Genomic DNA, 17,865 nt, shown 5'->3' on the forward strand with positions numbered 1-17,865 from the left:
GGTTTCTGTTCTTATCTATTTAGTTTGCTGTACTAGTGGTACAGTATGTACTGAAGATAAATACATTTGAAAATAAATGTCCAATCAAAGTAACAATTTCTGCTTGGAATATTGTGTTTTCAAAACTATGGCTAGACATTTTTAGATTGTAATCATTCACAGCTGGACAGTGAACTAAAAAATTATTGCTGAAGACAAAAAAAACCCCTAGCTGATTAATTTTTCCATAAAGTTTTATTCAGTTTTTGCAGGAGCAAATTAATGAGTTGTGTCTAGATTGATATATTATAATTTTCCCAGTGTCTTATTAGTTGCACACCATAAAATTACATACCACCAGAGGATTCAAAGGTCATATGATACTTATGGCAGTATATGTGCTCTTGGGAGTTACATATACCTGACTCAATGGACACACTAAGGTACAACAAAAGAAAATACTGAAAAAATGCATTAAATTTCTTACCTAGGAGAAAGGGGCCCACAAAGTGCTGAGCAGCAATTAGCACAAATGTTGCCATAGCTGTAAGGATTGAAGTTTTCTTTGCCTCTTTTATTTGACCAAGATCCCTTGATCTATAAAGAAATGAATACTGGTGCATTATTTTTTATTTTTAATAATTTTTATTTTTAATTAATTTTAATAGCACTCTTCAGTTTATACTGTATTATTTATTCTAAGAAAAAATACCTAGAACAAAAATAAACTATATCAAATTATGAAGTTCTGTGAGTTCTGTGTCTTGAACCTGAATTTATTTTTCCCATTTCAATACATCATTTGATCCATAACATCTCAGTACATGTTTTCAATAATTTCATGCTGTCAATCAGACATTTCAAAGGAAAAAGAAATAAGTGACATTCCAGAAATGTCATACCAGAAACATTTGGTGCTCATCTACAATAGAACAGATAGTAAAATGGATTCATTTCTATTTTTCTTCCTTACAAATGTGCTATATTTCATACATCCAGTGCAGTTCAGGGTATGATTCAAGACCTACAAATAGGATCTCCTCTTTCCTAATTTGTTTATCTTCACAATTAAATACAGAGACAGCGATTGAACCAAAATAATCTGGTGAAATAAATCCTAACCCAATCCAAACTATGGAAAATAGGTATTCATTAAATTCTCATATATTTTTTTTGCAAAGTTTCTTATGGAGTTATGGGGATCATAATTATCATTTACCAAGCATACAGAGCCTAACTTATATTAGAGAGTTTTCCAACAACTATCTTGTTTTTTAGTTATTCAATATATTGCCAAGACATTTCTGACCATCTTTTTAAGCTTGGAGAAGGCAAACATTCTCTAGCCAGGCCAGTTTCTTACTCATATTCTCTAAAACAGCCTTTTTTAAATTAAAATTCTGTGAGAGATTATGATCGAGAAAAAAACAAACATCGCAGTGAAAATGTTTATTCGCTACAATTCAGCTATCAGCCTACCACGTCAGTTTGTTGTTGTTGTAAATGTTCTACAATGTGGATTGTGTAGAAGTTACATGTATTCAGGTTTTTTTTCCCTGCAGGAATCCATGAGATCTAAAAATTATTTCAAGAGTACCTCCAGGGGGGAAAAAAATTGTGGAAGGCTGCTCTAAATTACTAGTGCTGTCGTTGTGGTCTCCTAGCCTAAGCTCCACTTAATTAAGACAAAGTCAAGTTCAGTGATTTTACTGTAGAACGGTGTCTCAACTATGCTTTGTTTCTTGCCAAGAAGCTATCAAAAGGTACAGTCATATGCATTAAATAGACAAAAATAGGACAGCACACTTGAGTGAATCTTGTAACCTTTTAAAAAATAGATAAAAGCTGACAATGAAAATGGAATACATGACTCATTAGATGGAGACAAATTAAAGCGAGGGGAAACTTACATCCTCATTGGTTGTTTGATTGGAGCTGATCAAATAAGTATGAAAACCTGAGAGCCCAACAATGGACCAAACGGAGAAGAAACACACCACAGCTTCTAGGACAGTGATTGAATGTCAAGGCAGTATTAACTCAAAAGTCAGTGAAGATAAAAGCTATTGGCAAAAATAGCTAAATGAACATTCCATCTTACAAATCAAGATTATCACTCAGGATCACTATTGTATCTGGAAACAACAGACATGCCGGGTTTACTAGCACACTGTGTTTGAAAAGTTCCACATTTTCCTGAACTATTTGATTACATTAGTAACTATGCATGTATATACACATTTTTAAAATCCTATAAAATGTCCAGCTTCCCATCCTGTAAACTTGAAAGAGTTATGGATTTCACTTAAACCCAGTTCTGGAGATATACATTATAACTTATCAAAAGGGCAGGATTAGAATAAAATATAATAATGTTTAACATTAATTGGTTATAACATAAAGTAATCCCTTTAATTAAATTGAATTCTGCACCTGCATATTCCAATTTCACACACAAGACACTCATTTACACAGAAACGTGCAGGTACACACACACACACACACACACACACAAAATCATATCCATTCGTACATACATAAATATATATATACATACATACAGTTTCAAATACAGAGATCCACAAGAGGAGGCATATGAAAAAAACCAGTGTCAGGCCACCATGACTCCAGCTCTGTCCCTTTGATTGGTGTATCATATTACAGGCATACACTAAAGAGGGTAAACTGCCACACAATGACACAATGCTGCATTTGTCATGCTGAAAGCATTAGATCCTGAGAATACCTCTATCCCCTGCCTTCTAATAGGAACAAAAAAATAGGGAAAGGAAGGAAGGAAATTGGATATAAAGGGGTAGCTGCCAAAGGAAAAGGAAGTGAAAGCCAATGTTCAGTAGAAATCAAGCAATGGGAAGTGATAACTGAACAAGAAAGGATTGAGGTGACAGAAATCCTGTTTAGGTCCTACCAAAGGGTTAAACCCATTAGGCAAAGGGTGTTATCAGGAAATCTTCAAAAATATCTACACTTTTAGCCAGTGATGTTTGCAGTCATTTACATCTGAACTCATTCAGTGATATCTGCTATTCTTCTTGGCAGTCAAGTCAATTTATGAACTGGATCCTAAATATTCATAAATTCAGTTCATAAGTAATTATCTGTGGGGGGCAGGGAAGGAAAATAGTCTTCTTATTGGATTAATGCAGTTCTTTACCATTCAGTCAGTTTTGTTCTTCTGTGAAAGTTAAGCAGATGGTATGTGGGAGAAAGTAAATATAGCTTATTCTAATATGACTTAACTTCCAATATAACTTCTCGGCTGCATAAAACTAACATGATATACCAATCAAAAGGAACAAATGAATGAAAAACTGAAAATATAAAGGCTTTAACTTCGATGTGTTTCTGCTCGGTTCAGCTTTTGATATGTTTCTTTCTTACTGAATTTTTTTCCTTTCTAGTATTTTACGTTATGGCATTTTCTAAATACTAATTGTACAACTACAAATCTGCTCTCTGAAATGTGGAATCAAATAGGCACAGCATATGGCCAAGTCTTTTTCTTGTAAATCATTGAAGGCAATCATTCATGGAAAAAGAGTAACTTCTTTGTACTGGAGCTACAACTTCACAATGGCTTCTTTCTAGACAAGATGTAATTTGATGTTATTTCTACCTTATTTGAGATTTAATTTTTGAAATCCTCTTTGCCCAGAACTTTAAATAAATTTTGTTGGAGGGATGCACAAATAAACATTTTTCAGAGATAAGGAAAAGAGCAGCAAATAGAACTAGAACATAAGGCCCAAATATTTTACTGGGTTGTTTTTTAAAGATACGTTTAATACATTTCTATATGGCTGTCAAGCAGATACTGTTGCCAGCCTGTTACTATGGAAAATCTGTGTGCCACAAATTCCTTTGTATATTTTAGTATTTGCTTCACAAAAACCAAATTTCTGAGGACAGCTCTCCTCCTCCCATATTTTAACTGTATTTATTATTACTACTATTAGTTTATTGTTATTATTCACTGTTTTATCATTTTAAGGTCTACCAGTTTTCATATTTGTAAGCAGCCCAAAGTCATATAGCAGCACATAAATCCAATAAAAAAAATGAAATATACTTCACATTTAAATATCCACAGTTTGGTGTAGTAATAAGGCACCAGGCTAGAAGCCAGGAGACTGTGAATGCTAGTCCTGTCTTAGGCGTGAAAGCTGTCTGGGTGATGTTCTGACCTAGGCTTCCTGATACAATAAAAAGCACATGATTAGGTCCAAAAACCTTCTTTTTATTTCAAAGGCTGTGAATTATATTCATTCACAGCTGGTAATGAATCGCAAATAGTTGGAAAGAGTTCTATAGGAGGCTGCCAAAGTCCTTCAGAATACGACTGATAAGCACCCACCTTTATCTTCTTTGAAAACACTGCCAAATATTTAATTAGCAATTACCTTGCCAAGGCGACATGGAGCAAAGAGTCCCAACTGAGTTTCAGAAGATAAACTGACCAGCATGAACCAAGTTGCTTCCTGCAAAGGCTCATGTGCCTTTGCTCCTCCTTTATGTCCTATGGGAGGGACCAATCACCTCCAAACCTTACTTCTGAGTTGTTCCTTCTGTTTTAACTGTTCTTACCTTCTGGCAACTCTGCTCATGCATGCATTTGGAACAGGGGAAGCTGCTGTCTGACTCTGGAGGCAGCAGAGATGGCAGAGATAACTCCCAGATGGCCCTACCCCCCTCTCTCCCTCCGATGCAGAGTCCTGGTCCAAGCCTTCCCCAGACTTCAGGACTGGCCCACGTTCTCTCCAACCACCTCGCTGTCTGACTCTGCTGCGAGCTCCACAGGCCGCCGGTGGACCACAACAGGTGACTTTCAGCCAGTTACATTCTCTCAGCCATAATATCAGGCTTGGAAAGTGATCTGGGCAGTCAATTCCCAGTGCATCAATGGATCAATACTTGTTTGATCTGAAAACAGTGGATACTGCACTTGTGGGAAAACACTAGGAAGAAAGTATCCACATCATTAATATAGTACACCAGGTACCGCCGACAACACTTATTTGCACTGCTATCATCTACTTAGTATTCTTGTTAGTTAACAATTACCAAGAACAAGAGGTGAAGCTGCTCATAGAATAATTCAATTTTATTCATTTACAATAATGAGGACCAAATGGAAGTGATATTTAAATTTCTTAACCAGAAGCTGCCTATCTCCATTTGAAAAGAAAACATTTTTCTCTCCATCCAACCTCAACATAAGTATCAGAAATCCAATCATATCAGGGACGTGCAGTCACTAGAGGCAAGGGAAGCGGAGCCTCACCACTCTCCTCAGGAAAAGAAAAGAAATTTAAATATATTTTTTTAAATAATTAAAGCCAAGATAGTTGCTACCAGATTCCAGGTCACAGTGGCTTGGTGTCTGCTTAGTGTTAACCAAAGCAGGAGGCGAGAGAACTCGGGGCCTCTTTTCCATAAGGAATTTTTCGCCTTCTAAAAGTTAAGAAAGACTTAAAAGGCAAAGAAGTTCAGATGGAAAAGAGGCACTAATTCTCCCGCCTCCTGATCTGGAAGCAGCCAATCATGTCTTCTTGAGCACGCTTACGTTGGGCGGGTTATTTCGGAGGGCGCGCTTCAGAGGAGAGAGGAGTGGGGGAGAAGGAGGAGGCTTGCTCTTCACCCCTCCCCAACCTTCCCAGGGTCCAGATTCCCTTCGCTGCAAGCCTTGCTGTCTCTTGCATCCCAAAGGTGGGTGGGTGTGGGAGCTTTGGTGGCCCCAACTCTTCTCTGGGGGGCGGGGGGTGTCTCCTGGGGCTGCTGGCTAGATAGACTCCCGAGGAGCGACTCCTTCCCTCCTAGTCCCCCTGTGGGTGGCTGGAAATGTCCGCGCATTTCAGCCAGCCACAAAACGCTTAGCTGGGGGTTTCCGGTTGGCGGCCGAGGGACAAGCTAAAGTGCCGGCATGCACTTTAAAGTGCCAGCGCGCCTGTCCACCATAGAGCGGGCTTGTTCTCTACTTTAAGGGGGCTTTGCATGGGAAGGGGGGGGCTCTCCTTGGCTTTCCTCCCTCTCCTCAGCTGTAGCTGGGGTGAGGGGGGTGGATGGCGCGTGCACGCGCAATATTCCGGTCGCTGGGGGGTGGAGGCAAAATGTCACAAGGAAAATCCTGGCGCGTGAGGGTGGGCGGAGGCAGGGGGCTCTGCCAACGCCAGCTGCTGCTGCCCGTCCTCAGTGCTTCTGGTGTGTGAGGCTGCTCGGGGAGATTATTCATTTCTTGCGTTCAGACGCTTGCCTTAAAGCCCCCACCGCCCCCCTCACCCAGCTATAGCGAGCGAGCACGCGCTTGGAGAGGCAGGCTCCGAGGCAAGCCCTCCAATCCTTATGCGGTGGGGAGATGAACCCTTCAGCTTGTCCTACCTCCCCTCCCCAAGCGGGTGCCCTCCTCCTCCTCCTCTCCTTCAAAGGCAAGAGGCAGGCAGGTTTTTTTTTTCCGGAACGGCTTGGTCCTGCCTAGATTGGAGGGTGGGGAGAGGAGAATATAGAGGTCCTGCCCGCTTGCCTCACCGGCCGTGAACTTCACCGCACGTCACTGAATCATATACAGTACTTCCAATTAATCAGAACCTATCAACCACTGCTCTACATGTTAGATTGGTGCAGTCAGGGCAAAATAAACAATCTTGGCCATTAACTTATGATATTCAAATATTATTTAGAAATGTAGCTATGATAACATGTCAGTAAACATGAAACCATATAACAGTGCAACTATCCAAGATTCTGAATATGAAGAGCTTGTTGTACAAACTCATGAAACAAAACACATCTACTCTCCATTCATTTATATTTTGCAAATAAGCATGAAGAAGAACTGAATGGGATTAGATTATAATGCAAAGCAGTTTTGGTGATACAAGCAATAAATAAGGAGCATGCTGTCATAAAATAAGAGAAGCAAACAATCTATAAATATTCTCAGGAGGCTATAAGCCCATATATGTTCCTGAATACTAGATGATACTATTATTCTTACTTTAGCTCTCTTTGAAGACCTCAAATCCATTGTATCGTCAACATTTCTAATGCAATTCTTCTGTTTCTATTGAGCATGGAGTGCTGTTCTTTCCTCAATTATTATTCTGTTGCAATAAACTTGATGAAATATGAAAATAACTTTTCAAAACTGTGTGAATTCTGGTGTTTATTAAACTTCAAAAATGTATTTTACTTTATATACCGAGCATTAATCATTTGAAAATATATGGCTCAATTCTACTAACTATGTATAAAATGAAATCCCCCCATTATCTTTTAGGATCAAAGTTCCTCCAAAATTACTATGGAAAAATGAAAACGAGTGATAGAAATCAAAGATTATTTCTATTACTATGTATATAGTAATAGTAATGTGGGATTTTAACTACCCTGACATCAACTGGGAAACAAACTCTGCACCAAGTGGAAGATCCAACAGGTTCCTAACGAACCTAGCAGACAACTTTGTTTCCCAAAAAGTAGAGAAGGGAACAAGGGGATCGGCCATATTAGACTTAATTCTCACTAACAGAGAGGAAATGATAGAAGGTGTTGAAGCCATAGGAACCCTGGGGGCAAGTGACCATGCAATATTGGAATTCAACATTATGCAAACACAAGTAGTAGAACAAAGTCAAACTAGAGTCTTGGATTTTAAGAGAGCTAATTTCAATAAACTTAGAGAGAGCTTGGGAAGAATTCCATGGATGAGAATCTTCAAGGGGAAAACAACTCAAGAAGCTTGGGAAATTTTGAAAAATGTGATTACAAAAGCTCAGTCTAGCACAATACCAATGAAGAAGAAAAATAACAGCTCCCAAAAGAAACCAGCATGGCTGCATAAAGAACTCTCTGACAAATTGAAAGACAAAAAAGTTAAGTATAAAAAGTGGAAAGAGGGGGACATAACCAAGGCAGAATATCAGCAAATAGCCCGAGCCTGCAAAGATGAAATAAGGAAAGCTTCAGTAAGGCATTTGATAAGGTAGACCATAACCTACTACTAGATAAAGTAGAAGAATGTGGGTTGGACAGCATCACCACCAGATGGCTTGGTAACTGGCTGGCCAACCGCACTCAATGTGTAGTCTTCAATGGAACTGCATCTACATGGAGGGAAGTATGCAGTGGAGTACCCCAAGGCTCTGTTTCAACATCTTCTTCAATGATTTGGATAAGGGAATAAACGGGGAACTTATCAAATTTGCAGATGACACCAAGCTGGCAGGAATAGCCAACACTCCAGAAGACAGGCTTAAGATACAGAAGGATCTTAACAAACTTGAACATTGGGCACTATCTAATAAAGTGAAATTCAATAGTGAAAAGAATAAGGTTCTACATTTAGGCAACAAAACCAAAATACACAGGTACAGTATAGGTGGTACCTTGCTCAATAGTAGTAACTGTGAGAGGGATCTTTGAGTCCTAGTGCGACAACCATTTAAATATGAGCCAGCAGTGTGCAGCAGCTGCCAAAAAAGCCAACACAGTTCTAGGTTACATAAACAGAGGGATAGAATCAAGATCACATGAAGTGTTAATACCACTTTATAATGCCTTGGTAAGGCCACACTTGGAATACTGCATTCAGTTTTGGTCACCACAATGTAGAAAAGATGTGGAGACTCTAGAACGAGTGCAGAGAAGAACAACAAAGATGATTATGGGACTGGAGACTAAAACATATGAAGAACGGTTATGGAGCTGGGTATGTCTAGTTTAATGAAAAGAAGGACTAGGGGAGACATGATAGCAGTGTTCCAATATCTCAGGGGTTGCCACAAAGAAGAGGGAGTCAAACTATTCTCCAAGGCACCTGAGGGTAGAACAAGAAGCAATGGGTGGAAATTAATCAAGGAGAGAAGCAACTTAGAACTGAGGAGAAATTTCCTGACAGTTAGAACAATTAATCAGTGGAACAACTTGCCTCCAGAAGTTGTGAATGCCCCAACACTGGAAGTCTTTAAGAGGATGTTGGATAGCCATTTGTCTGGAACGGTATAGGGTTTCCTGCCTAAGCAGGGGGTTGGACTAGAAGACCTCCAAGGTCCCTTCCAACTCTGCTATTGTATTGTATTGTATATCATTTACATTTGGAATGGATAAATTTTATCAGTGTTGGTGATCCTTTTTGGCACTAAGTGCCGAAATGGGAGAGCGTGCATGCCGTAAACCAGAAGAGCAGCCTGAGTGGCTGCTCTTCTGGTTTTCGGTGCTTCCATGTATGTGAAGACCAGCTGGCCAACGTGCCGGAACCCAGAAGAGGAAAGGGCAATGGCTTGCCTGCCTGGAGAGATAGTTCTGTGTGCCACTTCCATAGGTTCGCCATCATGAAACTATATGGTGAAAAAAAATCCCTATTATTAGTGATGGAATTATATATACTTAAAAACAAATAAAAAGAGAGAAGAGAGAGAGGGAGGGGGGAGGGAGGGAGGGAGGGAGGGAGGGAGAGAGGGAGGGAGGGAGAGAGAGAGAGAGAGAGAGAGAGAGAGAGAGAGAGAGAGAGAGAGAGAGAGAATGGTGATAAGGAAATTATGAAATTACATAATGCAACACATTGGAAGGATTTCTTTTTCCTCCTTCCCTCTTCCTTTCTCTCCCACCACCTTAGATTGCTAGCCCCTAAATGCAAATGATAATGAATGAATCACTAATTGTTCCTGTAAAGTAATAAGGAAATTTGGCATCAATAATCCTTTTGTTCAGAACATATAAAAAGCTCTTTCATTTTCAGGCAATGGAAAAGCATAATTAGAAAGAACTGAAATTCTTTTAATTGGAGGCTACTACATTATTTACAAATAGTGTTTGAACAGAAGCTATTAGGTGTTTATACTTCAGTATTTGTGCTTAATTAAATAATGTTTAGCCATTTTATGGCTGAAAACCTTTTATTTGCTACCTCATAATTTCCATTAAAATTTGTAGCACTCAATGCTCGCTATTTTGTGGATATGTTATCCTAACACACTATATTGCCAAAAGTATTTGCTCACAACTGATTCTGATTATGTGGATGGGTGAGCGAATACTTTTGGCAATATAGTGTATTTCTAGATGTATGCATTGCTTAAAATGTACACATTATAAGAAAGCATTGTGTATACCTGTGGGCCTTCTTCTGAATTTACAGGGTTAAAGGGGTCATATTGAAAATCCATGAATGATACTCATTTTTTATTCATCACTTCAACACAATAGCAGAATCAACCCCATGAGGGAAAATAACAAGTGTTATGTAAACCAATAAAAAAGTATTGCATGCGCACATTCCTGGTTTTCTGCTCATTCTCTGAGAATGCCTGTTAGAGTTATAGCAGGGTGTTTTTTTTGGATACTTTAGCATCTAATGCAAAGATTTTTTTTATTTTACAAAGAACCATTTCTGTGTGTGTGATCTATCATATTCATACATAAGCTAAGGGATAAGTCTGAAACTGCAAACTCATTTACGATCGCATAAAAAATGTTTGCAACTGTACTACAAAAATATTCTGGCCATTAACATTTATAGGCTAGCTTTTCCCAATCTGGGGCCTTCCTGGTGTTTTTGGACTTCTGCTCCCATAATTCTGAGCCAGCAGATTGGTCATGCTGGTTGGGGATGTGGGGAATTGAGATGTCATTGCTTTAAAGAGCCACTTGATGAGAAAATCAGCTATATGTTACATGTAAATCTGTCATATATTTTTACATATAAACTCACAGAAGTTAGTTACTTAATTTTAATTTAATGATTTTCATATCCATTAATTTAAAAAATCCATTATCTGCCAGCAGAAAGTAAACTGAAGTATATCTAAATATTAAATTCTTTTAAAATTATACCAACAGAGGTAAATGTATTTCAGTGAAAGGATATCTTGCAGGACTGTCTTTAAGTGCAGTTAAAAATCCTGTTTTCTGAGCTCCTGTAAAGATAATACATGTCAAATACAATGAAACTAGAAGCATAGGTGAAAGTATCTGAAAACTCAACTAACAATTGTATTTTGAAATATTCACAACATATGATTTGTTTAAACCAGCCTTAAAATGTTTATGACACTTTTCAATAAAAAATAAAAGTAAAATCAGAATTGCATATGCAGATAGTTTCTCAGTAACACCAGATTAATGTCTGCAGGCATTAGTTACATATAAATAAGATTCATGATTTCCTTCTTTTTACTATCCTAATATGGAAACAAAATATTTCAAGCTCAGTTTTCTCCATAAAAAAGTACTTAGCGATTTATTTTCTCTCTCACGCACACAAAAAATGTTTTGGCTGGATCAAGAGATCTTTAACTACAGTTTGACCCAAATTCCAAGCTTTTTACAAATTCCTTTGGAGATACTACTAGGAGATATGAGCAGCCAGCAGTAAATTTCAGTTTAATGAATTCAAAGCCCCAAGTGCATTACTTATTTATTAGATTCATATTTAGCTGAAATAAAAAAAGACTCTTGGCCATTTTATAGAATTCTTGAGTGAAGGGCCCTTTGAAGAACTGGCCACAACAGCATTTTGGGAAATGAGAGCCTTTTATCTCTTTTTCCATCCATGGTGGCATCTCCCAAAATAGAATATCAAATCAGTTCATGCTACTAAACAAACAAACCACCTCTGCCATTGGGCTAACATGAAACAAAACTCTAGCTGATTCCACTTTTACTAAGACAAGTACATCATATGATTTTTATATAGGTTAGTACTATGTGTATGTATTATTTAACTTTACAGCCCCTATTTTGTCTTCACAACAGATTTCTGACATAGATTGGGCTGAATCATAATATTTAGTAAAAGATCACCCAATAACTTTCCATCATCAAGTGGTAACCTGAAAATCTCTTCCCTTTCAGTCCAGAACTCAAAGCACTACACCATACTGATTGCTTACTATGTACCTGAACTAGAATTTGTTAAGATCTTTAAGATCGCTCCACTGAGGTATCAGGGACCTTGATTTCTACTGAAAGTCTACCACTCAGTGAAAAGAGCCTGCAGAAAAACTGACAATAGCCAATTATTCTTTTATATAACCTAACTTAAAAAGGTTACAGATGATTAAGAAATTTAAAAAAAAACAGTTTTTTAAAGGATCTGAATTAACAAAAAACCTTTACAGCTGAAAATTATGTTGGATCAAACAAGGAATATCAGGCAGGGGAAGGTTCTATAAGGATGCAGATAAATCCTAAATGATCAAGATTAAAGTTAAAATCTAATTCTCAAGGAAATGACTACATACATAATCTGATTTTACTAGCATACTTACGATGGATGATGTGGGTAATAACAAATGCAAATATAAAAACTGTCAGAAATGACAGAGATAAAATAAACATATAAAAAAATCTGTAGTTTCTTTTCCCCACACAGTTGCCTACCCAGGGACAATGATGATCAAACCGTTCTGAAAAAGAATGTAGAAGAAAATGAAGAATTCAATTAGGAAAAAATGGCTTAAGTTCTCATTAACGTGTGATTTGTTACATATTATGTTTATGTCATACTTATAGTTCTATAAAGTAGTCTTAAACAACACTGCTGTGCAAGCCTTCTTAAACCAACCTATATACTTCACTTTTTGTTTTATGTAATATTAAGCAGGACTTTCTCTTACTTAGTCCCTGGGTGTATATATACCAACAATGTTCATTTTTTGAATTTACAAATTCCCTTTTGCTTAGCTGAATTACCGTAAATGTATTTACTGTACAAGTTCTGAAACAAGTTTCTGACTATCTTTGATGGGTAGCAGAATTTTTACTTTACTTTCAGATTTTAGCAAGCATTTGTTTGGTTGAGTAAATCATCTGTTTTCAATAACTATTTTTGTTATTTGTTTCATTATTTTCTTCCTAAAGCTGGGGTGTCAAACTTGATTTCACTGAGGGCAGCTTCAGGGTCGTGTTTGACTTTGGAGGGCAGGGGGGGAGCATTTGACATAGGTTCAAGATGCATTTTTCCCCTTCTTTCTTTCCACAGTTCTTTACTATAACCATTTTCCTATCTCTTCTACCAGATATTATTGGCAAACATTTATTACTTATTTTTCATACTCCACTAAAACTTTTATTTCTAAATTTATACCCCATTGTTTAACCAGGCAGAAAAGCTATTTATACTATTGTTTTAATTATTCAACTAATAATAAAAATACAATAACATAAATAACATGATAATGCAAGATCTAACAGCAAAGGTAAATTTCCAGGATAGTAAATAAAAATGGCTGTTCATTATAGATTGTAGATTAAATGGACCTACAGTATATAAAATCTGGCATTAGACTGTAGTATTAAAATAGGATATTGCTTGTTTTCTATCCAGATCAGGCACTTACTTGATGCCACATAATTGTAATACAGTACAATCCAGTCCTCCTGCAATACTCTGCCAACCAAAAATGGGCCACGCGGAAGCTGCACAGAATCTCCACACAGCCCGCTTTTGGCCAGCAGAGGGCTGCTAGAGGCCAGAGAGGCTGGCAGAGACCCCGTGGGCCAGTCCTTTGACATTTCCAGGCCAGCTCCACAGACCAGATTTAAGCACCCCTTGGACCAATCCGGCCCACAGGTCTTGACTTTGAGAGTCCTGTCCTAAAGCATACATTGAATATTTGAGGTAATTTTTTTATAAATATTTAAGTTTATTAAAATGATAATTTTTATTGATGTTAGCCAACGACTTAAATTCAATAGCTTTGCTCCAGATATCTATACTATTGCTAAGGAACTTAGGAACATGTTTCTTAGCTCTTGCGATATAGACATTTTTAATAATGAAACATCTTGAGCTGGTTCTGCAGCTATCATATTAGTTAAAGCAGAATATTCTTAGGTAGGCAGTTAAAGATTGGAAAGGGTAAAGATGTTCTTTTGGCAGGTCCAGGAGAACAGTTTTTGCATTTGCCCTTTGGAACATCATTACTATCCCACCTGCCAAGGTGAGATTGGCCCCCAACCCAAAATGGAAAGGCCTTTTATTAGGCCTGGGAATCTCATGGGTGGCTATATACTGTAAATTTAATAAATGAACAAACAAACAGCCCTTTTCTGAAAACTCTGCCTACAAGGTAAAGTTAGGCTATGTCCTAGCTGATTAGATGAACAGAACTAGCTTTTGTTTACAAATATTCTAACAGCATTCTTTAAAACCATTGTTAGAAAATATTCTGCCATAGAAAACACAAGCGCTTTTGTGTGGAATACCAAAAACCTGGCTAATTCAATGAGGATCATTCACATTTGTGTCCATTGGCAGTATGCCTTCTGGTGGTTTTCTCTGAAGCCCTATGATTTTAATGTATGACTGCATCCATTGGTCATTCTTCATTTACATGTTTCTCTACATGTGAATCTGTATAATGTCAGTTGTGTTTAATTTTTTTCACTTTATTACAAAAATACAGAAAATCTAGAAGTACAAATTAAACTCCTACTTCAGTAACTTGGTCAGAAACAGACAATTTGGTGCCTTCCAAGTTTCAATAATCCCTCACCACTAACCTTTCTGGCTAACACTAAGGGAAAGCATGTGGCTGCCCGCCTTGCGTTAAACACAATAGCAATTGATTCTCACCTTGATTATTCTGGATTTAGATTTTTGCCACCCAAATAATCTTCTACATACAATTGTTCACAAATTAAAGTTCATTCAGGGGCCTGAAGCCATACCAATAGGCGGTAGCATCACCTGGCCAAATTTCCTCAGGTCTGGAAGCTAAACAAGAATCAGGTCTGTTTAATATCTGAATGGACAAGTACTCAGGGTTGTCAGGTAGATTGGGGAGCTTAAACAAACAGTCCCAGAAGAAGTCACTGATAAACTACTTCAGTTTAGTTGCCGAGGAAAATGACATGGGTATGTCCATGAAGTAATCTGGAGTCAACCAAGGGATCTTTTTTGCATTTTTAAAGTGTGTATACCCTTTTTAATCATAGAAGCCGAAAACCATTATAATGTAAAAATAAATCACGTTTTAGGTTATAAAATTAAGTATTATGCCTTTTCTGTTACCTTGTGAATTGCAGCAAATGTTGTTTTATTGGGATGTGTATTATCTTTAGCAATATGTATGTCTCAGCTTTCTCAAACTTTAAGTTTGGATATGATATTTTACTCTAAAATCAACCCAAATGAGCAGTTGCATTTCAAGCTGAAAGGAAGCTTGAGGTGATTAAATAGCAAACCTGAAATTACACATTCGAATCTGGGATGTATAAACAAAGAAGTGTAAACACTGACAGTTTACCTTCGGTTGTACCAGTTTGACAAAACAGCAAAGGTGTACTTTAATAATGAGAAATACCAAATGAATATAATGACCAGTAATACATCAATTCTCTGGCACAGCTATCTAGACTAGTATGTTGTTTTTTTTACTCACCTACACAGTTATCACAAAGGCTGCAATGTGAGGCACGGGGTGGACGGAAAATCTTGCAGGTGAAACAGTATTTTAATTTCACTGCCTGACCATTAATGATTATTTCTTTTGTTCTGGGAGGGGGACGGTATCCTCCTGTACTAGAGCCATTTGCAATGTCTAAATAAGGAAATAAACATAAACATAAACATGCTGAGTGCTTTTTATTTTGTGTAAATATTATTATTGTAATATAATTAGTTGTGTCTTGTAAATAATTTATTATTAAGAAATCAATATGTAACAAACCAAATGCTACTAGATTTTACTCTTATAAAACACATCACACTGAGTATGCAAGTTTCTTTCCCAATTATATCCTCATATTTTCAAAGTTACAAATATCTCTTCCATCTGCGTAGTAACAAGGCAGATGACAAACACAGAAATGTTTTTTTTTAAAAAGGAGAAAAAGTGGAAAGCAAGTCCACTAGACTTTTAGTCCAAAGATTAATTTATATAATATTAACTATATACTTTAGTATAACAAAACTGCTTCGATGTGATTTTCCACATGGCTTTTTCCATGAGAAAACGTCTATTAATTGTCAATGATTCTGAAGAATCTAGAAATGAGATTGAAATTTAACTCTATTTTTTTCTATGCATACTACTTCCCTTCAGATTTGCTGCTTTTTCTTTGTTATTTGCCTTTACTGATTCATAAATTAGTCCCCCTAACTACGCTACTCTCTTTTGTGTCCCTTATTCTCCCATTCAACAGCCTGTTTATAGTGGTGTCTGACTTCTTTCCAAATTCTGCCAGTTCCCAATTTTGCCTATTTCCCACCATTTTATTTTGTTGGCTTGATCTTTCCACAGGTGAACAAAGTAGTTTTATGAATAACTCATTCATTTACTACTCCCTTTTATGGCTAATATTTTTCCTACTTTAGTTCCTTGATTTCTTATGTGAATCTGGCTTAACTAACTCTTTTCCAAGTTTTTTTTTAAATCACTCTTTGCTCTCCTATATTTAATCACTTGTCCTTTCCTGTATGCATGCATGCATGCATGTATGTATGTATGTATGTATATATGTATAATGTATACTCTATACATATGTGTGTGTGTGTGTGTGTGTGTATATCTTATCTGTAGGCAATTTCATCACTCCCCATGGGATAGCTAGATGATATCCAGCTCTATTTTGCCTCTATCCAACTGCTTTTCTAGAAATTATTCAAACTTTGCTACTACCACTTCCTTTGGGATCAAGTCCAGGCAGAACCCTTAGGGTCTAATTTACAAAAATACCCATGCAGTAATGTGACAAATGCAGTGGCCGAGTATGAACTAATAACCCTTCTCCCAGTTTCTTGAGAAATAAGTAATATGAAAGTGCATGATATTGATAAATACTTAGAGTACCAACAATATATTGTCTAATTTCCTAAGTTAACTACCATCCTAAAAAGGTGATTATTTCACACAAGGAGGTCTACTTCATATAAACTGTCTTCTATTAACTATTATCTCTAGTGTAGAGATATTCATGTTTCTAATATTAAAATGATGTATTAATATCCTTGCCTATTATGCAGAAGTTGTTTATTTATGTGGTTAAGAAGTGTTCTTTTAAAATAATTCTATTGTTTATTCAATAAAGCTTCCAAGGCAGCTATCCTTTTTTTCAGAAATGCAATAGGTTCTTCATGAATTTTACTTCCATGTAACTTTCTTCACTTCAGGGGGTGTACTTTTCCATTCAACTACTTAAATGTAATGAAGCTATAAGGCTATAATCCTTAAATATTTTATAACATAATTTTTTCTACTGACTACAATCACTTAAAATGGGGCTAAATGAAAAATTAAAGTGCCCCAGATTTGTGAATTAAAATCATGAATTTGTTTTAACATGGATTGGAGAGAATTTCTTGCATAATCTGAGGCAAGAATTTTTTGGCTCAGATTATGTAATCTGAGGATTTGCAATCAGATCAACAATCTGTTTCAAATTACCAAACTTTACTGTTTTTTTAAATATTTCAAGTATTTGCATAAGCCTGTTATTTCAAGCAACTGAGTTTTTCCACTATTTTTCTAAAAACTTAAAATTATTCCAGTTTCCAGTGTTATTTCCAGATTTGTAAGTTTCACTAGTAGATAATAGCAATAACAAAAGCACTTAGATTTTATATACCGCTTCACAGTACTTTATAGCACTCTATAAACATTTTAGAGTCAGCATATTCCCCCCAAAAAATCTGGGTCTTCATTTTACCAATCTCAGAAGGATGGAAAGTCAATCTTGAGCCAATGAGAATCCAAATCCTGGACTGAACAGTGAGTTAGCCTGCAATACTGCATCCTAACCACTGCGCCATCACTGGAAATGGAGAAACATTGCTTGATTTTTAGGAAGTCTGGTGTAAGATGTCATTGAACTGCTATTTAACTATGACATTTAGAAGATTAAGCAAGAGTTATATCTTATTTGGTA

The 17,865-nt window shown here is 36.8% G+C and overlaps 1 protein-coding gene across 2 annotated transcripts in view; it reads right to left on the reverse strand.

The window, feature by feature from the left end:
- Positions 1–17,865, reverse strand: part of ZDHHC14 (zDHHC palmitoyltransferase 14) — a 57,455-nt gene that overhangs the window by 12,831 nt on the left and 26,759 nt on the right. For both annotated transcript variants that reach the window (XM_014063595.2, XM_014063593.2), the window contains exons 3-7: positions 15,381–15,539; positions 12,264–12,401; positions 10,862–10,910; positions 1,890–1,992; positions 467–576 (exon numbers count right to left, since the gene is read on the reverse strand). In XM_014063595.2, the coding sequence (XP_013919070.1) occupies positions 467–576; positions 1,890–1,992; positions 10,862–10,910; positions 12,264–12,401; positions 15,381–15,539 (559 nt within the window). The remainder of the gene's footprint in view (positions 1–466; positions 577–1,889; positions 1,993–10,861; positions 10,911–12,263; positions 12,402–15,380; positions 15,540–17,865) is intronic.

Source organism: Thamnophis sirtalis, unplaced genomic scaffold (assembly GCF_051295495.1).
Source record: "Thamnophis sirtalis isolate CommonGarterSnake01/CBP01778 unplaced genomic scaffold, rThaSir2_p1.2 scaffold_6, whole genome shotgun sequence".
NCBI lineage: Eukaryota > Metazoa > Chordata > Lepidosauria > Squamata > Natricidae > Thamnophis > Thamnophis sirtalis.